General features: G+C 43.9%; 1 protein-coding gene and 1 pseudogene across 8 annotated transcripts in view; both read left to right on the top strand.

Annotated features, from left to right (window-relative positions):
- The window catches only part of RPS6KB1 (ribosomal protein S6 kinase B1), a 59969-nt gene that overhangs the window by 8787 nt on the left and 38616 nt on the right, over positions 1-12566 (top strand). For all 8 annotated transcript variants that reach the window (XR_004179405.1, XM_021929112.2, XM_021929111.2 and 5 more), the window contains 2 exons: positions 9432-9481; positions 11476-11596. Coding sequence is in view for 7 of the 8 variants with exons in the window: in XM_021929111.2 (XP_021784803.1) it covers positions 9432-9481; positions 11476-11596 (171 nt within the window). In the remaining variant the exon portion in view is untranslated. The remainder of the gene's footprint in view (positions 1-9431; positions 9482-11475; positions 11597-12566) is intronic.
- On the top strand, positions 10589-11469 carry LOC108582655 (annotated as a pseudogene).

The following is a 12566-nucleotide window of genomic DNA, read 5'->3' as shown; positions in this document are numbered from 1 at the left end:
TCTGGAGAGAAAAAAAAAAAAAAGAAACTTTTGGCCAATTTTGTTATTTCTGATTCTCACCCTCAGCCCCAGCCAACTAACTAATCTATTTCTCATCTCTATAGATTTGGCTTTTCCAGGCCCAGTATGGTGGCTCATACCTGTGATCCCAACACTTTGGGAGGCCATGGCAGGAGGATCACTTGAGACCAGCCTGGGCAACATAGTGAGACCCCGTCTCTATGAAAAATAGAAAAAAATTATCCAGCTTGGTGCATGCCTGTAGCCTCAGCTACTTGGAAGGCTGAGGTTGGATGATCGCTTGAGTCTCCAAGGTTGAGTTTGTGGTGATCCTGCCACTGCACTTCAAAACCTGGGCAACAGAATGAGACCCTGTCTCTTAAAAAAAAAAAAAAAAAGCTTTTTCTGGACATTCCATACAAATGGAAAAATGGAATCACATAGTGTGTGACCTTTTATATTTGGTGGCCTTCCTTTTTTTTTTTTTTTTTTTTTTTTGAGACAGTGTCTCACTCTTCACCTACGCTGGAGTGCAGTAGTGTGATGTCTGCTCACTGCCACCTCTGCCTCCCGGGTTCAAGTAATTCTCCTGTCTCACCCTCCTGAGTAGCTGGAACTACAGGCGTGTGCCACCACACCTGGCTAATTTTTGTATTTTTAGTAGAGATGGGGTTTTGCCGTGTTAGCCAGGCTGATCTGAAACTCCTGACCTCATGTGATCTGCCTGACTCGGCCTCCCAAAGTGTTGGGATTACAGGCGTGAGCCACAGCACCCAGATGCTTCTTTCACTTAACATAATGTTTTTGAAGATCATCTATGTTGTAACATGTATCAGTACTTCATTTCTTTTTAGGGCCAAATAGTTATTCCATTGTATGGCTACAATGCATTTTGTTTATCCATTCACCAGTTGATGTTCATTTGAGTTATTCAGATGTTCACTTGAATTGTGAATTAAGCACTTTTTGTTTCTTTTTTTTTTTTTGGAGATAGGATCTCGCTCTGTTGCCCATGCTCTAGTGCGGTGGCGTGAAACAGCTCGCTGCAGCTTTGCCCTCCTGGGCTGAAGTAATTCTCCTGCCTCAGTCTCTCATGTAGCTGGGACCACAGGCATGTGCTACCATTGCCAGCTAGTTTTTGATTTGTTGCAGAGTTGCGGGTCTCGTGATTTTGTCCAGGTTGTTTGTTTGTTTGTTTTTTTTGGAGACGGAGTCTTGCTCTGTCGCCCAGATTGGAGTGCAGTGGCATGATCTCGGCTCAGTGCAACCTCCACCTCCTGGGTCCAAGCGATTCTTCTGCCTCATCCTTCCGAGCTGGGACTATAGGCGTGCACCACCATGCCCAACTATTTTTTGGATTTTTAGTAGAGACGGAGTTTCACCGCGTTGGCCAGGCTGGTCTCGAACTCCTGACCTTGTGATCTGCCCGCCTTGGCCTCCCAAAGTGCTGGGATTACAGGCGTGAGCCACCACGCCCAGCCCCAGGTAGGTTTTAAACTCCTGGCCTCAAGCAGTTCTTCTGCCTCTGCCTCCCAAAGTGTTGGGATTATAGGCATGAGCCACCTCGCCTGCTGAAAAAAGCTTTTAGAAGGCTGGGTGTGGGGCTCGTGCCTATAATCCCAGCACTTTGGGAGGCTGAGGCCAGTGGATCTCTGGAGTCCAGGAGTTCCTGACCATCCTGGTAACATGACGAAACCTATTCTCTACAAAAAATGAGCTGAGGCTGGGCACGGTGGCCTGTAATCCCAGCACTTTGGGAGGCCGAGCTGGGTGGATCATGAAGTCAGGAATTTAAGACCAGCCTGGCCAAGATGCTTAAACCGCGTCTCTACTAAAAATACAAAAATTAGCTGGGCATGGTGGTGGGTCCCTGTAATCCCAGCTACTTAGGAGGCTGAGGCAGAGAATTGCTTGAACCCAGGAGGCGGAGGTTGCAGTGACCTGAGATAGCACCACTGCACTTCAGCCTGGGCGACAGAACGAGACTCCGTCTCAAAAAAAAAAAAAAAAATGAGCTGAGCATGGTGATATGCACTTGTAGTCCCAGCTGTTCGGGAGGCTGAAGTGGGAGGATCACCTGAGCCCAGGAGGTTGAGGCTGCAGTGAGCCGTGATCGCACCACTGCACTCCAGCCTGGGTGATACAGTGACACCTTGTTTCAAAAAAAAAAAAAAATTTATGAACATTTGTGCCCAGATCTTTGTGGAGCATATACTTTTCATTTCTTTTGAGTAGATATGTTGGAGTAGATTTGTTAGGTCATACAGTAGTAAGTCTATGTTTAATTTTTTAAGAGACTAACTTTTCCGACATGGTTGCACCATTTTACATTCTCACTAGCACTGTATGCTGGTTCCAGTTTCTCTACATCATTCCCCAACTTACTTTTCTTCTTTATTATCTATTGTTATCCTAGTGGGTATGAAGTAGTTTCTTAGTGTGGTTTTGATTTGCATTTCCCTAACAACTAATGATGTTGAACATCTTTTCATTTGCTTATTGTTCATTTGTATATTTTCTTTGGAGAAATACCTATTCAGATCCTAGCTCATTTTTCAAAAATTGGGTGTGTCATCTTTTTCTTTATATATTTTATTTATGTATATATATTTATTTATTTTAGAGATGAGATCTCACTTTGAAGTTCTGGTCTCGAACTCCTGGCCTCAAGCAGTGTTCCACCTGGGCTTCCCAAAGTGCTGGGATTACAGGTGTGACCCACTGCATCTGGCCTATTTATCTTTTTATTATTGAGTTGGAGTAATTCTTTTTTTTTTTTTTTTTTGAGATGGAGTCTTATTTTGCTGCCCAGGCTGGAGTGCAGTGGCATGATCTCAGCTCACTACAACCTCCACCTCCCAGGTTCAAGTGATTCTCCCGCTTCAGCCTCCTGAGTAGCTGGGACTATAGGCACCCGCCACCACGCCTGGCTAATTTTTTGTATTAGTAGAGACGGGGTTTCCCTGTGTTAGCCAGGCTGGTCTCGAACTCCTGACCTCATGATCTGCCCTCCTCGGCCTCCTAAAGTGTTGGGATTACAGGCGTGAGTCACTGTGCCCAGCCCGGAGTAATTCTTTATGTATCATTTTTGTTTTTTGAGACGGAGTCCGCTCTATTGCCCAGGCTGGAGTGCTGTGGTGCCATCTCTGCTCACTGCAACCTCTGCCTCCTGGGTTCAAGCAATTCTCCTGCCTCAGCCTCCCTAGTAGCTGGGATTACAGGTGCCCACCACCACGCCCAGCTAATTTTTATAGTTTTAGTAGAGATTGGGTTTTGCCATTTTGGCCAGGCTGGTGTCAAATTCCTGACCTCAAATTATCTGCCTGCCTTGGCCTCCCAAAATGCTGGGATTACAGATGTGAGCCACTGCACCTGGTGTTCTTTTTTTTTTTTTTGAGATGGAGTCTCACTCTGTTGCCCAGGCTGGAGTGCAGTGTTGCGATCTCAGCTCACTGCAACCTCCACCTCCCAGTTTCAAGCAATTCTCCTGCCTCAGCCTCCCGAGTAGCTGGGACTACACGCGCTCACCGCCATGTCCGGCTCATTTTTGTATTTTTAGTAGCGATGGGGTTTCACTATGTTGGCCAGGCTGATCTCGAACCCCTGACCTTGTGATCTGTCCGTCTCGGCCTCCGAAAGTGCTGGGATTACAGGCGTGAGCCACTGCGCCTGGCCACATTCTTTTTATTTTTATTTTTTTGAGGCGGAGTCTCGCTCTGTCGCCCAGGCTGGAGTGCAGTGGCCAGATCTCAGCTCACTGCAAGCTCCGCCTCCCGGGTTTACGCCATTCTCCTGCCTCAGCCTCCGGAGTAGCTGGGACTACAGGCGCTCGCCACCTCGCCCGGCTAGTTTTTTGTATTTTTTAGTAGAGACGGGGTTTCACTGGGTTAGCCAGGCTGGTCTCGATCTCCTGACCTTGTGATCCACCCGTCTCGGCCTCCCAAAGTGCTGGGATTACAGGCTTGAGCCACCGCACCCGGCCCACATTCTTTACATACTCTTATTCTATGGTTTTTATTTTCTTTTTTGAGACAGGGTCTCAGTCTGTCACCCAGGCAGGAGTGATGCAATTTTGGCTCACTGCAGCCTTGACCTCTTGGACTCAAGCAGTCCTCCCACCTCATCCTCCTGAGTAGCTGGGACTACAGATGTGCGCCACTATGCCTGGCTAATTTTGTAGAGACCAGGTTTCACCATGTTGCCCAGGCTGGTCTCAAACTCCTGAGCTCAAGTGATATGCCCACCTCAGCCTCCCAAAGTGTTGGAATTACAAGCGTGAGCCTCTGTGCTCAGTCTCTTTTAGCTTTCTTGATGGTGTTGGTGTCTTTTGACATGCAAAGGTTTTACATTTTCAGTAAATCAGTTTATTGATTTTTTAAATTGTTTGTGCTTTGGGTAATGTATGTAAGAAACTTTCATACATTATTGCTTTCCCCAGGATCATGAAGATTTACTCCCTCCTATGCTTCTTCTTCCTCTTCTTTTCTTTTTTTTTTTTTTTTTTTATTTGAGACAGAGTCTCGCTCTGTCATCCAGGCTGGAGTGCAGTGGCGCAATCTCGATTCACTGCAAGCTCTGCCTCCCGGGTTCACGCCATTCTCCTGCCTCAGCCTCCCAAGTAGCTGGGACTACAGGTGCCTGCCACCACTCCTGGCTAATTTTTTGTATTTTTAGTAGAGACCGGGTTTCACCATGTTAGCCAAGATGGTCTCGATCTCCTGACCTCATGATCCGCCCACCTCAGCCTCCCAAAGTGCTGGTATTACAGGTGTGAGCCACCGCACCCGGCCCCTCCTATGCTTCTTCTAATAATTTTATTTTCTTGTTAAGTTTTGGAAGGATTTTTTTTTTTTTTTGAGATGGAATTTTGTTCTTGTTGCCCAGGCTGGAGTGCGATGGCACGATCTCAGCTCACTACAACCTCCGCCTCCTGGGTTCAAGCAATTCTCCTGCGTCAGCCTCCTGAGTAGCTGGGATTACAGGCTCCGGCCACAATGCCCGGCTAATTTTTTGCGTTTTTAGTAGAGACGGGGTTTCACCACATTGGTCTGAATGGTCTTGAACTCCTGACCTCAGGTGATCCACCCACCTCAGCCTCCCAAAGTGTTGGGATTACAGGTGTGAGCCACTGCGCCTGGCCCTTGAGAGGATTTTTTTTTGGAGGCGGGGGTCTCGCTATGTTGCCCAGGCTGGAGTGGAACTCCCGGGCTCAGGTGTTTATCCTGCCTCAGCCTCCTTGATAGCTGGGACTACAGGCACGCAACACCACACTCAGCTCGAGTTTTATAGTCTTAGCTCCTGTATTTAGGTCTTTGCTCCATTTTGAGTTAATTTTTGTGTATAGTATGAAGTAGCATATAGATACCCAGTTGTCCTAGCATCATTATTTGAATTGTATGTGATATCCAGTTGTTCCAACACATTTATTGAAAGATTATCTCTTGCCTAATGAATATTTTTGGAAGTTTTATCAAAAATTAGTTGACAATATAAATATAAGAGTTTATTTCTGGACTCTCAGTTCTGTTCTCTTGATCTATATGTCTTTCTTTATGCCACTACCACACTGTCTTGATGGCTGTAGCTTTGTAACATGTTTTGAAATGGGGAAGTTTCCGTTCTCCAACTTTGTTTTTTCAAGATTGTATCAGTTATTTTGGGTCCCTTGCATTTCTTTCTTTTTTTTTTTGTTTTGAGACAAAGTCTAGCTTTGTTGCCCAGGCTGGAGTGTGCAGTGGCACGATCTCAGCTCACTGCAACCTCCGTCTCCTCGGTTCAAGCCATTCTTCTCCTCAGTCCTGATTAGCTGGGATTACAAGCATGTATCACCACTTTGGCTAATTTTTGTATTTTTAGTAGACATGGGGTTTCACCATATTAGCCAGACTGGTCTTGAACTCCTGACCTCGAGTGATCCACCTATCTCAGCCTCCTAAAGTGCTAGGATTACAGGTGTGAGCCACCACACCTGGCCTGGGTCCCTTGCATTTCTTCCTTTCTTTCTTTTTTTTTTTGAGATGGAGTCTCACTCTGTCACCTGGGCTGGAGTGCAATGGAATGATCTCGCTCACTGCAACCTCTGCTTCACGGGTTCAAGCAATTCTCCTGCCTCAACTTCCCGAGTAGCTGAGATTACAGGCGCCCTCCACCGTACCTGGCTAATTTTTGTATTTTTAGTAGAGACAGGGTTTCGCTGTGTTGGCCAAGCTGGTTTCAAACTCCTGACCTCAGGTGATCCATGTTCTTTGGCCCCCCGCAAAGTGCTGGGATTATAGACGTGAGCCACCTTTCCCATCTGGTCACTTGCATTTCTTTCTTTTTCTTTTTTTTTTTTTCTTTTTTTTGAGACGGAGTCTTGCTCTGTCGCCCAGGCTGAAGTGCAGTGGTGTGATCTCGGCTCACTGTAAGCTCCGCCTCCTGGGCTCACACCATTCTCCTGCCTCAGCCTCCCGAGTAGCTGGGACTACAGGCGCCTGCCGCCACGCCCGGCTACTCTTTTGTATTTTTAGTAGAGACGGGGTTTCACCATGTTGGCCAGGATGGTCTTGATCTCCTGACCTCGTGATCCGCCCGCCTAAGCCTCCCAAAGTGCTGGGATTATAGGTATGAGCCACTATGCCCAACTGTCCCTTGCATTTCTATATGAATTTTAGGATCAGCTTTTCGATTTCTGCAAGAAAGGAACCTGGGGTTTTGATAGGATTCAGTTGAATCTGTGACCAATTTGGTTAGTATTGCCATCTTAACAATGTTAAATCTTCTGATCCATAAACATGGAATGCCTTTCCATTTATTTAGGTTGTCTTTAGTTTTATTCAGCAATGTTTTATGTTTTCATTGTTTTCAGTATATAAGTCTTACACTTTGGTTGATTTTTTTTTTTTTTTTTTTTTTTTGAGACAATCTCACTCTGTTGCCCAGGCTGGAATACAGTGGCACAATCATGGCACATTGTAGCTATGACCTCCTGGACTCAAGTAATCCTGCCACCTCAGTCTTCTAAGTAGCTGGGACTACAGGCATGTGCCACCACATTCAGCTAATTTTTAAAAACTTTTTTGTGGAGGCAAGATCTTACTAGGTTGGCCAGGCTGGTCTTGAACTCCAAGTAATCCTCCTGCCTTGGCCTCCGGACGTATTTATGCCACTGTACCTGCCATAAATTTTTTTCTAAGCTACTTCTTAGTGATGGTATTATGAATGGAATTGTTATCTTCATTTCATTTTGGGGTTGTTCATTGCTAGTATATAGAAGGTTATTTAAATTTTGCATCCATTTATTCTATGGTCAGATTAAATGTGTGGCCAGCATGACTTCTAACTGTTTGACAGTGTTGCTTAATTATTTTGTCTTGATTGGCTGCATTTTACACTAGATACCCTGGACTAGTTGTGGGTACCATAGGCTTAGTTTATAGCATTATGTTACTCTGTGTGTTAAAAGCACATCAAAATAGCACTGTGTGTAAATCATTTGATTTGTTAAGTCATACTCAGAATGTAGTGCCTTTAATTTCTTAATACACAAAATACATATATTTTTTCCTTTTTTGGGGGAGGGTGCAGAGTCTCACTCTGTCACTCAGGCTGGAGTGCAGTGGCGCAGTCTCTGCTCACTGCAACCTTTGCTTCCCGTATTCAAGCAATTCTCCTGCCTCAGCCTCCCCAGTAGCTGGGACTACAGGCACCCACCACCACACCCAGCTAATTTTTGTATTTTTGGTAGAGATGGGGTTTCACCTTGTTGGCCAGGATGGTCTCAAACTTCTGACCTCAGGTGATCCACCTTTCTCGGCCTCCCAAAGTGCTGGGATTACAGGCGTGAGCCACTGCACCCGGCCGAAAATACACATTTTCAAATAGATAAATCGATAAAATGTACATTTTGATGGATAATCCACTTGGTTTTATTTTTTGATTAGTGATGAGTAGCCTCTATAGTTTAGTTGTCATGTAAAAGAATTTTTTTTTTTTTTTTGAGACAGTTTTGCTCTTGTTGCCCAGACTGGAGTACAATGGCGCGATCTCGGCTCACTGCCATCTCTGCCTTCCGGGTTAAAGCGAGTCTCCCGCCTCACCCTCCCGAGTAGCTGACATTGCAGGCATGGGCCACCACGCCCGACTAATTTTGTATTTTTTTAGTAGAGATGGGATTTCTTCATGTTGGTCAGGCTGGTCTTGAACCCTCAACCTCAGGCGATCTGCCCGCCTTGGCCTCCCAGAGTGCTGGGGTGACAGGCATGAGCCACCGCACCCAGCTTTTGTTTTTGTTTGTTTGTTTGTTTTTTGTTTTTTTGAGATGGAGTCTTGCTCTGTCGCCCAGGCTGGAGTGCAGTGGCGCAATCTTGGCTCACTGCAACCTCTGCCTTCTGGGTTCAAGCAATTCTCCTGCCTCAGCCTCCCAAGTAGCTGGAACTACAGGCATGTGCCACCACACCTGGCTACTTTTTGTATTTTTAGTAGAGACGGGATTTCCCCATATAGGCCAGGCTGGTCTCGAACTCCTGACCTCGTGATCTGCCCCCGTCGGCCTCCGAAAGTGCTGGGATTACAGGCGTGAGCCACCACACCTGGCCTGTCATATAAAATTAAAAGCAAAAGCTGGGGCCGGGCATGGTGGCTCACGCCTGTAATCCCAGCACTTTGGTAGGCCGAGGAGGGCGGATCACCTGAGGTTGGGAGTTTGAGACCAGCCTGGCCAACATAGTGAAACCCTGTCTCTACTAAAAATACAAAAAATTAGCCGGGTGTGGTGGCAGGCACCTGTAATCCCAACTACTTGGGAGGCTGAGACAGGGGAATTGCTTGAACCCGGGAGGTGGAGGTTGCAGTGAGTCAAGATTGCGCCACTGCACTCCAGCCTGGGCGACAGAGCAAGACTCCATCTCAAAAAAAAAAAAAACACACAAAAATTAGCCAGGCGTGGTGGTACATGCCTGTACTCCCAGCTACTCGGGAGCCCAAGGTGGGAGAAACACTGGAACCTGGGAGGCAGAGGTTGCAGTGAGCCGAGATGGCACTGTTGCACTCCAGTCTGGGTGAGAGAGTGAGACTCCATCTCAAAAAAGGAAAGAAAAAAGAAAAAGACGGGTGCCTGTAGTCCCAGCTACTTGGAACACTGAGGCAGAAGAATCACTTGAGTTTAAGGCTTTGGTATGCTATGATCATACCCCTTAATAGCTACAGACTGCATTCCAATTTGGGCAACGGAGAAAGACCTCATCTCTATTTGTAAAATAATTGAGAGTGAAATTCACACAATGTTGTTTGTGTACTATATTTATTCATTACCATATTTGCCTGTTGTTGAAGTATAAGAGAATTTTTAGACTGGTTTATTTCATTCATTCTCTTTCAGTTATGAAACAAAGAGTTAAACCTTTAAATTTTATGTTTATGAGATTATTTCTGAAATTTAACGTATTTTTCAGGGTCAGTTAAATGAAAGCATGGACCATGGGGGAGTTGGACCATATGAACTGTAAGTTTATATGAAGAGATGTTCATTGTGTTGTCTTTCTTACAAGTAGGTTTTATCAGTTCTATTTCATAGCAATCAAGTGATTCCAGTAACCTGTTCTTAAATATGTAGTCATATTTATCAACTTGATGTATTGAATTTGGCACCAAACTCTGATCGATATTGTAATCTATCAGAGTTTTGAGATTATATATGAATTTTGAGGAAAAGATATTAATTCAGATTCAGAGTACTGAATATGAATCTGAGTTGTTAGTTTAATATAGAGAGCCACAGTTTTAATCTTCTCTTACAGAAAAATTTGTAGAAATGCCTCAAAAAGTCAAATGCTTTCTGTTTTGCTTTAATATACAAACAGAAATTCATACAGTCATTCAAACAGAAATTCATGCAATCCAGCTGGGCACAGTGACTCACACCTGTAATCCCAGCACTTGGGGAGGCCGAGGTGGGCGGGTCATTTGAGGTCAGGAGTTCGAGACCAGCCTAGCCAACATGGCGAAACCCTGTCTCTTCTTAAAATTCAAAAATTAGCTGGGCGACAGAGCGAGACTCAGTCTCAACGACAACAAAAATGAAATTCATGTAATCTTAAGTCATTTTAGACAAGCTCCATTAGGTGAGTATGGTGATTAATCTGCTCTGTATCGTACACTCAAGTAAAAAGCCTTGGTGTAGGAGGAGAGTGAGAAGATAGATCACTCATGTACATTTAAATGACAGAGACAATTGGTACCCCTTTTGGATTCTTTATTTTTATTTTTTTGGAGAGGGAGTCTCCCTCTGTCACCCAGGCTGGAGCACAGTGGCATGATCTTGGCTCACTGCAACCTCCACCTCCTGGGTTCAAGCGATTGTCCTGCCTCAGCCTGCCAAGTAGCTGGGACTACAGGCGTGCACCACCACACCTGGCTAATTTTTTTTTTTTTATTTTGAGACAAAGTCTCACTCTTGTCCCCCAGCCTCCCGAGTAGCTGGGATTATAGGTTCCTGCCACGACGCCCAGCTAATTTTTGTATTTTTAATAGAGACAGGATTTCCCCATGTTGGCCAGGCTGGAATTTTTGTATTTTTAGTGAAGACAGGGTTTTACCATGTTGGCCAGGCTGGTCTTGAACTCCCGACCTCAAGTGGTCCGCCCACCTCAGCCTCCCAAAGTGCTGGGATTAAGCCACCACGCCTGTTGGATTCTTGAAATTAAGCTAATAACTTAAAAAAAAAGATACAGAGAAGAAATTTTGTACCATGATGTGAACTAATTGGGTAGTTTTGGAAAGATCCCAGATTTTCTGCTGACATTGCCAAATGAGGTTGGATAATACCTAATTTCATAGATATTTTGAATGAAGTAAATTTGAATAACTAGAAGACTTTTTTTCTTTGTCAATTTAATAAACTTGTTCTAATTTACCTTAGTTTTGGGGTGCTTGATGCTTATGAAAATAAATAATTGTCTTCTTTTACATCGTTGCACTCCTAAGAGCAAGATGGGTCACCAGCAGCTGTATTGGAGTCACCTGTGAAAATTGAGTCAGGGTTCTTGCTCTTGTTGCATCTGCTCAAACCAGCAAGGTCTGATCCAGAAATACGGCCACAATATGTGCCGCCAGTGTTTCCATCAGTACACAAAGGACATAGGTTTCATTAAGTTGGAGTAAGCGATCTTCCTTGAATGGATTATCCAAGGCACCTACCCAGTGAAAAACCTCTTTGTACATACCTCTTTGTACAATACCTCTTTGTACATAAAATAAACATTTATAAAATAAGTAAATAATTGATTCACATTCTGTGAACAAGGAGGTAAACAATTATCGGGCCACCCTCATCTTGACCTGCTGTTCTGTTTGTTTAGAGCACAGATAATTTGCTGTCATGTACTTTTTTCCTTTTACTTAATTATATTACATTTCTTTTTCTCCTTTTTCTTGACTATATGCTGAAAGTAATTTAACTTTTTGCAAATTTATTTTTGGTTTTGCTTTTCTTCCCAGTGGCATGGAACATTGTGAGAAATTTGAAATCTCAGAAACTAGTGTGAACAGAGGGCCAGAAAAAATCAGACCAGAATGTTTTGAGCTACTTCGGGTACTTGGTAAAGGGGGCTATGGAAAGGTAGGCAATATTTTTGAAATGAGAGCTGTTGTCTGTCTTGAATAGATTGATTTTTATGCCCTGGTTCCAGCAGTCATCTTCAATCTTTTTCAGCTGTCAGCAAAGGATATGATCATGACCACTTAGCTGGTATGTTTGAGGAACGTACAGAAGTTCAGTTTTCCCTTCCCTTCATACCACCACACATGTAAAAGCCTGGCACATAATAGGTACTCAGTCAATATTTGTGGAATAAATAAGTAGGCAGCTATACCAGGCAAAGTCTATTATTAGAGGGTTCATTCTTTACTTTGGTTAAATGGTATCCTCTTTAAAAATAAACTCCTCCTTGCTTACAAGAGACATGGCACTCTAAGTTGTTATCTGTTACTGAGACCTTAGTCTCAGCTGGTTATCTGGAGCAATAGAATTGAGGAAGCTGAAGGAATATAAAAAGGGGGAAGAAAACTGAAGAAAACTATTTAGTTTCACAGTTTTGCCCAAGGCTTTATAACTTAAGACATCACTTTTATGAGTTCTGCCCACGAAAATTTTTACCAAACTATTCTCTTATCAAAATAATTTAGATAACAACTTGGTTAGGATTAAGTTTTAAGAACTATTTTTGCTATTGTGTAGTGTTAATTTTTGCAAAGCAGACATTTGTAGTCTATTCTTATGCTTAAGAACACATTCTAATTTCTAATCATCCTGAATGTGCAACACATGCACTTTGAATCTCACATACTTTAGGTATTGCATGAAAATGTTTATAGTTGTCTTTCAGTATGGGGGAGGGATAAGGGGGGCTGATTCCAAGACCTTTGCAGATAATGAAATCTGCCAATGCTCAAGTGCCTTATATAAAATGGCACAGTATTTGCATATAAGCTACATGCATCCTCCCATATACTTGGTTTTTTATTTTCTTTTTTATGATTTTTGAGACGGAGTCTCACTCTTTCCCATAGGCTGGAGTGCAGTGGCGCGA

Source organism: Papio anubis, chromosome 17 (genome assembly GCF_008728515.1).
Source record: "Papio anubis isolate 15944 chromosome 17, Panubis1.0, whole genome shotgun sequence".
Lineage (NCBI taxonomy): Eukaryota > Metazoa > Chordata > Mammalia > Primates > Cercopithecidae > Papio > Papio anubis.
The sequence above is the reverse complement of the archived record's forward strand: the minus strand, read 5'-3'. Positions and strand labels throughout refer to the sequence as shown.